The sequence below is a fragment of the Homalodisca vitripennis genome, chromosome 1, assembly GCF_021130785.1.
Source record: "Homalodisca vitripennis isolate AUS2020 chromosome 1, UT_GWSS_2.1, whole genome shotgun sequence".
NCBI classification, from domain to species: domain Eukaryota; kingdom Metazoa; phylum Arthropoda; class Insecta; order Hemiptera; family Cicadellidae; genus Homalodisca; species Homalodisca vitripennis.
This window is the reverse complement of record NC_060207.1, coordinates 116478110-116494236: the sequence shown is the minus strand read 5'-3', so window position 1 is coordinate 116494236 and position 16127 is coordinate 116478110. Positions and strand designations below refer to the sequence as shown.

The 16127-nt window shown below is 32.8% G+C and overlaps 1 protein-coding gene across 4 annotated transcripts in view; it reads right to left on the bottom strand.

Annotated features, from left to right (window-relative positions):
* Window positions 1-16127, bottom strand: part of LOC124369852 (SWI/SNF-related matrix-associated actin-dependent regulator of chromatin subfamily A containing DEAD/H box 1 homolog) — a 69771-nt gene that overhangs the window by 42629 nt on the left and 11015 nt on the right. For all 4 annotated transcript variants that reach the window (XM_046827995.1, XM_046827984.1, XM_046828004.1 and 1 more), the window contains exons 3-4: window positions 10946-11386; window positions 2084-2142 (exon numbers count right to left, since the gene is read on the bottom strand). In XM_046827995.1, the coding sequence (XP_046683951.1) occupies window positions 2084-2142; window positions 10946-11386 (500 nt within the window). The remainder of the gene's footprint in view (window positions 1-2083; window positions 2143-10945; window positions 11387-16127) is intronic.

Sequence of the window (16127 nt, the reverse complement as noted above, 5' to 3'; positions counted from 1 at the left end):
TTGAAAATTGGGAGGAATTGGAAATAGGTATTATAGTAAAATAAAGGTGTTAATCTCCTATACAAAATAAAGGTTAAACCAATTTTTGTATCCATTGCTTTTTAACCATGTGAAAAGCCATATAAAACTAACTAAAGCTTTTCATGTTTATATCAGTTTATACAACTAAAGACATGATACAGTAGAATCTTGAAAGCCAGAGTTTAAATGTGATCTAGGAAAGATTCTTGTTATCGAGGGACTACTCAATTCATTTTAGTATTTTTTTGTTATATTGTAAGGAATCATTTTTAGAATGGAATACAGAGACAATAATGCATTTTGTTTCAAATTTTATGGCAAAGAAACAAGTCAAAAATAAAAATGTTATTTTAATTAAAAAAAAAAACACCTAAAAACTGGGCACTTGCATAATTTATGAACAAACACTCCAATAATTAAGAAATGTTATTTTTGTAAGACCTTTTGTGTTCAATGAACACATCATCAGACCTGCATAACTGAAATAAAAGTAAAGTAATAATACAAACAATTTAGACTTAAATAAAAACAAATGTCATTAAAAATACAAATACACATGTACAAAAATACAAACGTCTCACAAAAATACAATTTTTTAATTATTAGAGTGTTTGTCCATAAATTAAACATTTGATTCCAATACGAAGAGGCTGGTAGAATGTAACTAGGAACTTGTAAATTATTAATGTCAACAGTGATCTTTTCCTTTTCATTTGTATATCTATTTTAAATCAAAGTTAACTAGAAAGATTGTAGAAATTCTAAAAAGTATAAATAATTGTCCTACAAAAAAACCTTTTACTTTACAATCGACATATTAAAGCACTTACATAACTTTGCTTTGGCAGAATTCAGTATGTTGTTGTGACAAATAGTATAAAATAGTAATAATTAACTTTTGCAGTGTGTGTTTTTAATAAAACACACTAATTTTAACACATACTATACAAACTCTGTATAAACAACATTGTTAGACCACTACATCATGGATATCACAAGAAAACATCACTACAAAATGATCCACAGATCAAAGATGGAGAGACAATAAATATATTTTAAAAACTTGTATATATTGACAGTTCAGAATGTACAGAAAACTGCAATCTGGTTTGATGGCTGAAATATTGTTGTACTACATTAAACCATCATATTGGTGATATTTTCCCTCTGTGTAGTGTTGTACCAACAAAGAATATGGCAACACTTCAGCACTCACAGAATTTGTAATTTTTATGTTTCAAAACTCATGACTTCATTTAATAAAATTAAGTTTTCGAGAATAAACATATTCTCAAAAATGTACAAATACTATAGTTAAATTTTTACATATAGCCCCTTAGATATCTAAAAACTGTCTCTAACCTCATTTCATGTTTCAGTTTAAGTTTTGAGTAATCAAGCAACTGAAAACATTACACAGATTATTTAAGATTTTAATATTCTAGTAATATCAAATAATTATGTGCAAAAACTAAAATTATTAATAACTATAATTTTTAGGACACATACTATCTTCAAACACACAAGCTTTTTTAGACTTCTGACATGAGAAGAAAACTTCAGTTAAAATAAAAATCATAGATAATCGGTAAAAGTGTGCATTATAATTTGAACATTTTATCAATAATTGGCAGAAGCTACAAATGTATGATTCCAAACTTACAGCACAGCAATTTACTTTCCTCTAATGAATTTATTCCAATTAGTAAATGTTACATGAAGATTACCAAATTTATCATTTAGATTATTCAAGCATATTATTTATCTTTAATATTTCAAATACTGTAAGTGTGAAGATTGGTGAAAGGTTTATCTCAGTTCATGGTAAATAAAAGTAACCACATTTCAATATTACATTTACAACAATATTTTATAAATTTCACAACACCGAGGCATTTAGATATAGGGTTAACATTACTCATATATTCTACTACTTATTAACAATAAATTATAAAAAGATTATTCAAGGAATCAATAAGAATTGGAATTGATTATGGAACAATAATTTACTTACATATATAATTAAGAACAAGTTGTAAATTATCTTAAGTTGTTTACATACCTTTAAACTATATTCTTCGGCTCCAGTGTAATTGCACTTCAGATCTTCGTTCATTGGTGCTGAAATAAATCAATAAAACTTATTATGGAGTTCAATCTTATTAAATAACTGCTAATGATGAAAACTAACAAACAAATCTGTAAGCTTTTTAAAATATGAATTAAATAAATAATTCTTATTTGCTTAGCAGGGTAAAAATATTTTAAGACTGATTTGTAATGATATTCATAATCCCCACTTGTTTGAAATATTATTTTACTTGTGGTTATTACTGTTTTATCACTGTTAATTGACTTACTTATAAACCTACTACTACACAGAATCAGATAATAGCTTTGCATCACTGCTAGTCTACGCTGAGTGAGATAATTACGCTCAATCTTGTTCTGCACCATAAAGCGTCTGCTGAAGTCAGTGTGTTAAACAACTGTACAATAACTGTCTAGCTACGATACATGTAAACCTAGTTCACAGAATCAGATAATAGCTTTTCATCATTGCTAGTCTATACAGAGTGAGACAATTACTCTTAATCTTGTTCTGCACCATAAAGCGTCTGCTGAAGTCAGTGTGTTAAATAACTGTACAATAACTGTCTAGCTACGATACATGTAAACCTAGTTCACAGAATCAGATAATAGCTTTTCATCATTGCTAGTCTATACAGAGTGAGACAACTACTCTTAATCTTGTTCTGCACCATAAAGCGTCTGCTGAAGTCAGTGTGTTAAATAACTGTACAATAACTGTCTAGCTACGATACATGTAAACCTAGTTCACAGAATCAGATAATAGCTTTTCATCATTGCTAGTCTATACAGAGTGAGACAACTACTCTTAATCTTGTTCTGCACCATAAAGCGTCTGCTGAAGTCAGTGTGTTAAACAACTGTAAAATAACTGTCTAGCTACGATACATGTAGTACATCATACCTTCACTGCTAGTCTATACAGAGTGAGACAATTACTCTTAATCTTGTTCTGCACCATAAAGCGTCTGCTGAGGTCAGTGTGTTAAATAACTGTACAATAACTGTCTAGCTACGATACATGTAATACATGATACCTTCACTGCTAGTCTACACAGAGTGAGACAATTACTCTTAATCTTGTTCTGCACCATAAAGCGTCTGCTGAAGTCAGTGTGTTAAACAACTGTACAATAACTGCCTAGCTACGATACATGTAGTACATGATACCTTCACTGCTAGTCTACACAGAGTGAGACAATTACTCTTAATCTTGTTCTGCACCATAAAGCGTCTGCTGAAGTCAGTGTGTTAAACAACTGTACAATAACTGTCTAGCTACGATACATGTAAACCTAGTTCACAGAATCAGATAATAGCTTTTCATCATTGCTAGTCTATACAGAGTGAGACAATTACTCTTAATGTTGTTCTGCACCATAAAGCGTCTGCTGAAGTCAGTGTGTTAAACAACTGTACAATAACTGCCTAGCTACGATACATGTAGTACATGATACCTTCATTGCTAGTCTATGCAGAGTGAGACAATTACTCTTAATCTTATTCTGCACCACAAAGTGTCTGCTGAAGTCAGTGTGTTAAATAACTGTACAATAACTGTCTAGCTACGATACATGTAGTACATGATACCTTCACTGCTAGTCTATACAGAGTGAGACAATTACTCTTAATCTTATTCTGCACCATAAAGCGTCTGCTGAAGTCAGTGTGTTAAACAACTGTACAATAACTGTCTAGCTACGATACATGTAAACCTAGTTCACAGAATCAGATAATAGCTTTTCATCATTGCTAGTCTATACTATACAGAGTGAGACAATTACTCTTAATCTTGTTCTGCACCATAAAGCGTCTGCTGAAGTCAGTGTGTTAAACAACTGTACAATAACTGCCTAGCTACGATACATGTAGTACATGATAACTTCATTGCTAGTCTATGCAGAGTGAGACAATTACTCTTAATCTTGTTCTGCACCACAAAGTGTCTGCTGAAGTCAGTGTGTTAAATAACTGTACAATAACTGTCTAGCTACGATACATGTAGTACATGATACCTTCACTGCTAGTCTATACAGAGTGAGACAATTACTCTTAATCTTATTCTGCACCATAAAGCGTCTGCTGAAGTCAGTGTGTTAAACAACTGTACAATAACTGTCTAGCTACGATACATGTAAACCTAGTTCACAGAATCAGATAATAGATTTTCATCATTGCTAGTCTATACAGAGTGATACAATTACTCTTAATCTTGTTCTGCACCATAAAGCGTCTGCTGAAGTCAGTGTGTTAAACAACTGTACAATAACTGTCTAGCTACGATACATGTAAACCTAGTTCACAGAATCAGATAATAGCTTTTCATCATTGCTAGTCTATACAGAGTGAGACAATTACTCTTAATCTTGTTCTGCACCATAAAGCGTCTGCTGAAGTCAGTGTGTTAAACAACTGTACAATAACTGCCTAGCTACGATACATGTAGTACATGATACCTTCATTGCTAGTCTATGCAGAGTGAGACAATTACTCTTAATCTTATTCTGCACCACAAAGTGTCTGCTGAAGTCAGTGTGTTAAATAACTGTACAATAACTGTCTAGCTACGATACATGTAGTACATGATACCTTCACTGCTAGTCTATACAGAGTGAGACAATTACTCTTAATCTTATTCTGCACCATAAAGCGTCTGCTGAAGTCAGTGTGTTTAAACAACTGTACAATAACTGTCTAGCTACGATACATGTAAACCTAGTTCACAGAATCAGATAATAGATTTTCATCATTGCTAGTCTATACAGAGTGATACAATTACTCTTAATCTTGTTCTGCACCATAAAGCGTCTGCTGAAGTCAGTGTGTTAAACAACTGTACAATAACTGTCTAGCTACGATACATGTAAACCTAGTTCACAGAATCAGCTAATAGCTTTTCATCATTGCTAGTCTATACAGAGTGAGACAATTACTCTTAATTTTGTTCTGCACCATAAAGCGTCTGCTGAAGTCAGTGTGTTAAACAACTGTACAATAACTGCCTAGCTACGATACATGTAGTACATGATACCTTCACTGCTAGTCTACACAGAGTGAGACAATTACTCTTAATCTTGTTCTGCACCATAAAGCGTCTGCTGAATTCAGTGTGTTAAATAACTGTACAATAACTGTCTAGCTACGGTACATGTAGTACATGATAACTTCACTCCTAGTCTACACAGAGTGAGACAATTACTCTTAATCTGGATCTGCATTTAAGATGTTTGCCGCAGTCAACATGTTAATTTGATGAACAGATTATCAATCCTACTACTTCATGTAAACAAAATTTTAAAAGTTAGAAAAATGTACTGTATGATCCTTTTTTTTACTGATGGAATTATTTAATAAAAAGAGGAGGATTTGCTATCTATTTAAGCATTAAAGTACAATTAATTATAAAACTCAAACCACCAGGGCATTCGCCACTTCCATGTGTTGATAAAAGAAGATGAATTGGACTAATGGTCTTATCATTTGCATATTTTACTTTTATCATCTACACATAGCTGTGGTTTTGTAAACATTTCTGTCAATGAAATATTGAAGCAGACATATTTTATTTGAAAATTAAGATTCTAATTATTATACAGAAAGTGTCAGAACCCGTGAGACAAACTGTTACAGTGTATTCTGTAGTAGGTCAAAATAAGACTTTTAATACACGTAATGTTTCTTTGAATATTAGAAGCCCAAAAATTTAAAAACTGGCAAACAATTCTAGTCCTTTTTATATCTTTGTCTCTTTTTCTTTTCCCATACCAATAAAAACATTCTTGGTAAAAGCCGTTTTAAAACCAAACTTTTAGGAAAACAATCCTACTGGCAAATTCTCAAGTGAAAAACACAAACTGCATTATACACTTCATTGCTATTTACAAAGCGTTGATCACCAAAATAACATTTATGTTCGCAGACAAGGTGGAGAGTTGTCAGAATAGTAGGTGAAACACAATGTTTAGTCCCTTATGGACAAAATTCCGCACACCCTGATTACCATAAACTTTTGAGGGGTTAGTATTCTACTGCTGTTTACCATAACAAATATTTTCCTTTTGTTCAATTAACATGGCTTGTCAAAGAGTAGCCATTTAAAATGCCAGTATTTCTTACCACTGACAATTTGTATCTAACAATTAATATTTACAAGTTTCATTTTTAGTTTAACCCTTTTAGTGCCAGAGATAAAATCAAATCCATGTTGAAAAGTGCAGTTATTTTTTGTGTGACTGTGAAAAATGCCATACGGATTTGAACAAAAATGCAAGGTTTTAGAAAAAATGTACATAACATTTATTTTTGATCGTGAAAAGCTCCTTTCTACTTTGTTTTAAAGGTAAATGAATTACGTATCAGAAACCATTTAACATTAAATTTGTATATAATTTCTTAGTTAAAAAATCACCTTAAACAGCAACATTTCCACGGAAACCAAATAAGAATAAAGTTTGAAGCAAAATAACTATAGTAAGACATTTTTATTTTGAAATTTCAATACTTTCATGAGAAAGAGAATTTAAAAACAACCCAAAACCAAGCGTAATAACCTAATATTGTACCATAAACATTTTTATAAATGGATGATTGCTAGAGATTATTTTTACTAAAACGCAAGGTTTCAGGAAAAAATTCACTTAAAATTTATTTTTGATCATTAAAAGCTCCTTTTTATTCGTTTGAAAGGTAAATGAATTGTCCATCAGAAAATATATAAGATGTTTATATAATTTTTTTAAAATTAATGAATACTTTAGACAGTGACTTTTATACGGAAACAAAATAAAAATCCAGTTTCTTTAAAACTTTTATACTTTTATGATAAATCATGTAAATACTACATATTATATATCATTATTTTCAGGAAAGATCACAGAATATGATAATAATACTTATATGACTTACCTTTACATGGTAAAATATTGCTGAATGTAAATCTTGACAAAAAAAAAAAAAAAAAGTTTTTATTTTTTCACTTTGAGCTTAGATATCATTTCACCAAAGTTATGAAAATAAAAATCCAAGATATACAAGTTGTAGGTAATTTAATAATGAACCCAAAAGTATATACATCTTATGGGTTTACATATTGACAGAATTCACTCAGAGCAAAAAACGATAAATTGTAACACGTAAAAAATCAGTGATATTTGAAACATTGTGTACTACATTGTAACACCTTTCACATTCCTTATTGCACTAGACCTACTTAATTCACTCATTTTTACAATAAAACACAATATAAAACAGTAATAGTCAACTACAACACCAAAGGTATGATGCAAACAACGACGGAACAGCAATAAACAGAACGACCGACCGAACCGTATGACTTGGAAATAAACATACGCTTAGAAAAACAGCTGTCGTATAGCGCCGGTCTTTGAGCAAAGACGTGCTCCATAGAGTATAACGAGTTCCGCATTTCTTCTAGTTTAATACTATATAAAAATAGTTCGTGATATTCCGTAATATATAGCCACTAGCGTGGTTTAAAGAGATCGCGTTTCTGACATCGCGCTCCGCGAGGTCAGCACTGGAAACAGGTACGCTAACATCGCGCTACGCGATGTCAGCACCTGGAGGGTTAAAAGCTCCTTTTTATTCGTTTGAAAGGTAAATGAATTGTCCATCAGAAAATATATAAGATGTTTATATAATTTTTTTTTTAATTAATGAATACTTTAGACAGTGACTTTTATACGGAAACAAAATAAAAATCCAGTTTCTTTAAAACTTTTATACTTTTATGATAAACACCCTAAAATCATATGTAGTAACCTAATATTGTACAATAAACACAATTATACAAATTATTTAAGCGCTTGAGGTTTGTTTTGCTAAAAAGCACTGGGTTTTGGAAAATATTCAGTTAAAGTTTATTTTTCACCATAAAAAGCTTTTTTTTAATTCTTTTCAAAACTTCTATACTTTAATGATGAAAGTCATTTAAAATAATGCAAAATCATGTGTAATATAACAATAATTACTAAAACAAAACTAATAACAAACATAACCTAAAAAACCCTTCGCTGCTCGTCACGACACAGCGATCATGACCAAACTGAGAAAGTGTATTTTAGCTATTAATGTATCATAAGTAGCTAGTGCTAAATGAAGTTCTTCCAAACTTAAGCTAATTAAATATATATGCGTAGTACAATGTGCCAGGAGAGACTTGTGAGTTTGGCTACAATATCTATTGAAAGTGAGAAAGCAAGACTCAAAAACCCTCATCCAAGAATATGCTAAGAAGAAAGCAAGAAAAGTACCATTAGGACTTTAGTCTTTAGGAGTATAAATACTGATATATGATATACCTAATAATGTAAAATTGTTTGTGATGTAACTTTTAAAATAATAATTTAGATTTCTAATTATAAATCTATAAGTCATAAACAAAAGACTATATCCAAACCCACACTTTCTTTTCACTTTTCATTCAACTACTTTTAATTCACCATTTCATTTGACTATTTTTCAAGTAACATAATACATTGAGGTTTGTGGATATGAAATTATAAGAGCTTTTTGTAGAATCAACATTAGTTTCATTTATATATCCAAGTCATTAATCAAAGGTTATAAAATAATATTCTTTAATATAATAAGTATTAACCCTTTGCACGCCAGCCTATTTTCCAAAAGTACTACCCAGAAACGCCAAGGGCATTTTCAGCAGTTTTGCAAGCTTTCACAAAAAGTATCATAACATTTTTATTTTTTAACAGATATTGATGATTTCTTTATCATTATTTTGCTTCTGAAATTCCCTTGTTCAGTTGGTAAATTGTAGTTGCATAAATGTAATTTAAACTTATACAAAAAATTTATAAAAAAAATTTTAATTTTCAAAAAAAGTTTTTTTAGCTCCAATAAGTGGTTTCAAAAAAATTTATGCTGATATCCTGTTATATCCCAGTAAACTATATCTACCCCTTAACCTAATTACAACATTTCAAAAGCCTACCTTTTAAGTCCAGTTGTGATTTTTTTCACTATTTAGTGAAAAATTTAGTCACAAAAACATTTGTGACACGGGCACAGTTTTTGTAAGTAGCATGGACGTTGTATGTAATGTTATACTATATTCACAAATCAATATTTGACACTATACTAAAATAAATCGGTACTTTGGGATTATACCAACCACACCAGTATGAAGAACACAAAAATATAAATTTATAGAAATAAACATGATAGCACATAAAAAACAACTATTTAATTACAAACTTACAAAGATTATCAATTGTTAATGGGGTCAAATTCGCACATTTTTCAATGAACTTAGAACGTTATAAAACGATGTAGTTGAGTAACAGAACTAACATTCCATCAATCAACAGCCATTTCCAGGTATTGTGATCGGTATTGTTGTCGCTGTTATCTTATCTTTCTCGAGAATCCCGATTACGGCAGGCCGCACGTCATCACATAATTATTTAAGTTTTTAGCACGGTACATAATTGCCTTTCCATTACAATTCAATTTATATTTCTGATCAGCCCCTCTAGAATTTGATATTTTACTGATAGGTACTATCTCGAGGGGTGTTTTTCTTTCGTTGACATCAGCGCGGGCAGCACCTTCGGCCGGAGGCACTCGCATTTTGGGTGGCGGAGTGTGATCAAGATTAAAAACAAGTTTTGTGTGTTTTTTTTCAATAAACATTTTAGTTTTTGTTTGGTAATGTTTGTTTTTGTTGAATTTTTGTGTCTGGAGAAATGTAGGGGTAAAACACGGAAGTACAACAAAGCGACGCACCAGCTGAACGGGCGGCGAGACTCTGCAATCACGTTATCTACTAGACCGCTCAACTTTGACCTCTGTCTGAGGATGGGGAGGGGTTTGCGATAAGACAATTCCGGTTTTATATTGACGAAATATTTTTCTACGCTAATCTAGTAATCAGTAAAAGCTAAATGTCAACTGTCTGAGGATGGGGAGGGGTTTGCGATAAGACAATTCCTGTTTTATATTGACGAAATATTGTTATACGCTAATCTAGTAATCAGTAGAAGCTAAATGTCAAATAACGATTCATGTCTGGGTGTGGTCGGTATAATCCCAAAGTACCAATAAATCTAATAAAAGGGGCATAATAAAAATGCCCAAACAACAAAAGTAATGAGAGAAATACAAACGTAAACAACGCACAGCAACACGGAAGTAACCTCACTCTCAACGAAACAATCCAACAGCTGCCAAGCTCAAATACGACCAAACAAACAGTCCATAGAGGAATAAACTACTTTGTGGTTCCAAAGCAACTAATCGACTATCGATTAGTCAAAATTTTACGGCAATCAGATGAACTATAAGAAAATTACAGGCGAAAAATGTGACGTACCTATATTACGGCCGTTGGCGATTTTCAGTTGAGTAGCCGATGGCCGTAATATAGGTACGTTGTTGGCGTGCAAAGGGTTAACAAAAACTCATTAATAAAGTTTCATACTCGGCAGACCCTGCTAAATCGACTTTAACGAGAGCACAGAATTTTTTTGCCTAGGGCACCCAAAACCTAAAGCCGGCCCTGCGATTACAACAAACTCACCAAGATGCAAACACTCATGACAGAGGACTAAAGAAGTGCTGAGATTTAGCAGAAAACGCCAGATCTAACTGCACGACACATAATCGTCATAGAAATGCTTCTAGCACAATATTATAGCATACAACAGAATAAAATATGAACATAATGGTGCATGATATTATGACAGTAGCACACTTTTACGGCATTGCTATGAACGTAATATGACGTCAAAAACCATAAGGGGGTTAATAAACAATGTACTGTATTACATTTTTTAAATTTTGTTTATATACTTACCATTTGTAGTTAGGCATTCATCTTCATCATCGGAAACTATAATAGGTTTGGGTGTCCTAGACCGTGGAATAAACAGAACCACATCATCATCATCCTCTTCTTCCCCAGGTACAGACTCAGGCTTTGATTCAGTAATCACTTCCTTCTTACAGTCTTCTTCATCAGAATCCGATATTGAATGTGCTGTGCTTGCAAATTTGTGTTTCATCTTTGTCCGTATTTCTTCTATATCTATATGGGTAAGTTTCTTAATATCTACATTATTCTGCACTAAATTTTGAGATGAACTCTCGGAAGAAAGCTGGTTGAAAGGTTTTAGCCGTAAGGGTTTGATGATGGATTCTTCACTCCATCCTGTATCTCCACTTGATCCCACCGTCGATCCATAGTCACTGTCTACTGGGTCCAATAATTCTTCTTGAGACTGCAATTTCTCTTCAACTGTAATTCAGAAACAACATATATGACAGTAAAACCAGAAAGCAATTACTTTTTTTATTGCTTTTCTATATTGGTCTTACTCGATGACCAATATAGAAATGATTTTAATTTACAAATTACTATATATCAAAATGGAATTGTAAAATTAAATCTCACTTGCAACATAAGAGTGCAGTTTGATAAGTCCATTCAGAGCCAAAGATGTACCATTAGTACATATTGAGACACAAGGCTTAATCTTTAAGTAAGTACCGTTTTGATATATAACAAAATCAAGTAAAATTATTGTGACGATTTTATTTTTGTATAAAGCTCGCACTTTAACCTACTTTTTTCATAAATGCCATCAATATTAAGACACTTATCATATCTAAATAAACCTTTTGTAAACTGGTGTCATAGAAAATAGCCGTCTGATTTAACATAGAGTGCAACACGAACGTTTTGATGCTAATGTTACTGTTACAGCACTGACCTTGAAGATGCTTCTTCATATGAAAAGACAAATGGTATTCACTGGCTAAATTGAGACCACCTTGTCATACAGCAAAACATGTTTCTCAATAAAGTTCTCAAAAACTTCTTAAGACTTGTAAAATGCTCATTTTCACTTTATCATTCACTTTCTGCATCAAATCGTAGAGTAATCACTGAGAGTTGTCAACACTGTTTCTCACCATTAACATTATATTTTTGAGCATCTTTTTTCCATCACTTTAAATGTTTTGTCCATACACTTCTACATTTCTAATAGTGAATTTCAACTGCCTTAACACCTTTAGAGCAATGAAAACGAATAACAGCACGTATTTCACAGTCAGCGATTCTCAATTGATGGAGACATTTGAAATTTGGAATAACATGTGAAAAAACAACTGATTTTTGCCGTAATTGCACTTTTGGCTTACTAACAGGTAAACAGTGTGCAAGCATAGGACACTGACCGCAGTGGTACAGAGGTGGAATTTCATAACAAAACTTACTTACAAAATATGCCTCGTATTTTCCGTTAGTAGAATTTCTTAAGAAATTAATACCAATTTATAGCTATATTGGATATTAAAGATTATTCTGCAAATTTTACTTTTATTATGATAACTGTTTTTTTATACACGAGGTCTGCCCAAAAAGTATCCAACCGCCGACCAGTAAGCGGCCGCGGCGTAACTGACCGGCTCGAACCGGTTATTGGAGGGGAGGGGCGAGCCTACTCCTTTCCATATTAGGCATACAATACAATCCGGTCACTCAGTGAGTCACAGCGCTCTGTTCCATACAGTACTGCCGTGTGTGTGCGTCGCATTTCAATATAACTGAATGTGTTGAGCAGCGCATTTGCATTAAATTTTGCCAAAAACTTGGCCATTCAACATCAGAGACGATTACTATGATACGGAAAGTGTATGGTGACATTTCTATGGGTGATACACAAATAAAAGAGTGGTAGGGGCGGTTTAAAAATGGCCACATATCAGTGGAGAGTGACGAACGATCTGGGAGGCCTTCAACGACCAGAAATGCTAAAAATTTTGAACGTGTTGGTGCAGCAATTAATGAAAACCGTCGATTGACTGTTCGAGACCTGGAAGGGAATACCAAAATCGTCAATTTGTAACATTTTACACGAAGATTTAAAAATGAACCGTGTTTCGGCAAAATTTGTTCCTCGGCTGCTGACAGAAGACCAAAAGAACTGTCGACTTGAAACCCCACAGGACAATCTGGATTTGATAAAAAGAAACCCAGAGCTATTTAAAAAAGTTATTACTGGTGATGAGTCATGGGTTTATGGCTACGACCCTGAACCAAAGGCTCAATCTTCACAGTGGGAAACTCGCGAAGAGCAACGGCCGAAAAAAGCAAGACAAAGTCGAAGCAATGTCAAGACAATGTTGAAAATTTTTTTTGACCAGGACGGCATTGTTCATCACAAATATGCTCCAAGAGGCCAGACAGTGAATAAGGAGTATTATCTTGATGTCCTAAGGCGGCTACGAGATGCAGTGCGAAGGAAACGACCTGAATTGTGGACAAGTCATGACTGGATCCTGCACCACGACAACGCACCAGCTCATTCCTCAAATCTTATTCAGCGTTTTTTGGTCAAACACGACATCAACCAACTACGACAGCCTCCCTACAGTCCTGACATACCTCCTTGTGACTTCTGGCTATTTCTGAAATTAAAAATTCCTTTGAAAGGAAAAAGATTTGACGATGTTGAACAAATAAAACAAAATGCGACGAAGGACCTGTTGTTAGCTATTCCACAATATGAATTCAAGGAGTGTTTCCAGAAGTGGGAGGAGCGTTGGAATAAGGTAGTGGCTTGTGGAGTGGAGTACTTTGAAGGCGACCAGATTGGCGTTGCCGCCGAGTAACGTCAGTTTATGCCAGATTTCAAGGTTGGATACTTTTTGGACACACCTCGTATAGGAGAACAGGTATTGTCCCTTAGAAGAATTAAATTAAGGTATGATATTGTCTAAGCGAATTAAATAAGAGAATCGATGAGAGCTGGATCATGTTACAACCCTGCTCATTTAACATTGCAGCCATTCCTTTAGACAAATAAGCTGGTGTTTTTTTTTTTCGTCTGATCAGTCAAATAACGATTTGTAACTTACAACTGTGATCAATTTTCACTTCTCAGAATACTCAAAAGCGACTCCTTGGACATTCCTAACAATTTCCCTAACTATCTCAGCTGAAGAAATATTATTTGCCTTTCTTTCTGCACTCTCCTTTGGCAAACTTGTTAGTCCAGCACTGATAATTTTACCTGTACAACAGTGCTAGTGAATCCAGTTCCATCCACAAATGGTGAAAGTTTTTTGGATTCCAGCTGCAAATTGTTCTTAAAATTCATCAGAAGATATTTTGACAATTTTATTAATTTTCTAATCTTGTGGCTCTCAATGTTGAAATATGTGCTAAACACGTAGTAAAAATTGAATTTAGTTATAAATTAATCTCAATTCTTTCAAGAGACGATACTAGTTAACAATATCTAGTTACTCCAGTCCATACTGTGTTGCCATATCTCTGATGCTGTACAGAATTATCGTTGTACCACTCTCATAAGTATATCAGCCAACATACAATGCATCTACATAAAATATCATAGAGATTGCTTAATAAATATGGAATAAAAAAACAGATTAAGACAAATCAGAGAATGTTTCTTTCTTTCAAGAAGTAGTATTTAACACAATTATAACCTAATTGTTTTTAAGAATAATAGTGGTTGAATCCATATTTTTAATATCAATACATTATGTTCTATGTGTGCAGTAACGTGTGAATTTAGATATTTTGGTATCTCAGGGACAATTATTTTTAGATGTGACAAATTTAAAATAGTATCATTGGTCTTGTTAAACAGTGTAAACACTTATTTTGATTATAAGATCTGTGGTGTATTGAAGACTTAAATTTTGATGGAATGTAAATCCATCAACTCATACATTATGGTGTGTGAGGAGATGGGGTTATATCGACCTTGTATATTCAAAGAATAACGTATTCAAAGATTTCAGGATGTTTGAAATACAAGGATTTAGTTCTACAAGAATTGGGTAAAAAGATTTGATTACCGAAAAAGTTTATTAAACAAAACCGCTTCTTTTACAATCACACAAGGCTCGTTTGAAAAGTAAGTTTCCCAATGGGTGGGGTAGTAATCTGCACGGTGTTCTACAGAGCACATCTGGCAGTGTTACAGAAGTTCGCTTTGTCATTTTCAGAATTCTATACTAGTGTTAAAATCACACTGGAAATTCATGTGAATTGTGTTTTTTGTGTGAAGAAGACATACAACAGCAGTTACTACAGCAGTTTTAAAATGCTGCCAGTTGTTTTGTGAAAGATGAACTGATGTTCATGACTAAAAGTAAAGAGGCTGATGATCTGTGGTTACCAATGACTTTGTCAACAAACCTCCATTTTAGACCTACATGTAATAAATATTTTGAAAACCATTTTAGATACAAAAAAATTGTTGAAGAAACTTATTTTTCCATTCAATCTTTCTATGGCCTTGTTCCTTACTTTCATAAATTTTATATTCCTATATACTACTAAAATTTAACCTTCAAGTTTGGAAGCCACGATGTTACAAAATAATTGGTATTGTGCTTGTTTTAACATTGGGTGGAAGTATGAGATTTTATTAAAAACAGTTTTAACTTTCTTTTAACTTGTTCTCAAATGTTGTTGGATTGTATAAGATAAGAAGCTATTTGGAATCTAATGTGATAAATTTTTCACTTCTAAAAAGATTATTTTATTTTTTGTTTAGGTTGAACCACTTATCCCATGTATCTGAAGAAACATAGGCATGAAGCTCACAATACTTTTATGCGTCAAATTTAATTTCAATTTACTCAAGTTATAAGCAAGAAAAATCCGTAACATTTTGTACTTTATTTTATTTTGGTTTGTATGATGACAGCTATTAAGAATTAAAATTATTTCTAAAACTGGAAATTCTATAAATAAAAATTTCATAACCCCTTTGTTTAGTCACATTATTAACAAACTCATCCAATTTCTGGTAATTCATAAAGTAAGGTTTGTGACAAATTTCAAGGACACTGAAGAAATGTGGCTTGTTAACACAAATCCACACAAATGCCCAAATATCATAGCCACCACAGAACTAAATTGTAGTTATTTATCAACAGAACAGTTTAGTGGTGAACCAGTCAAAAACAAAACAACCCTTTTTGTAAAAAATCAA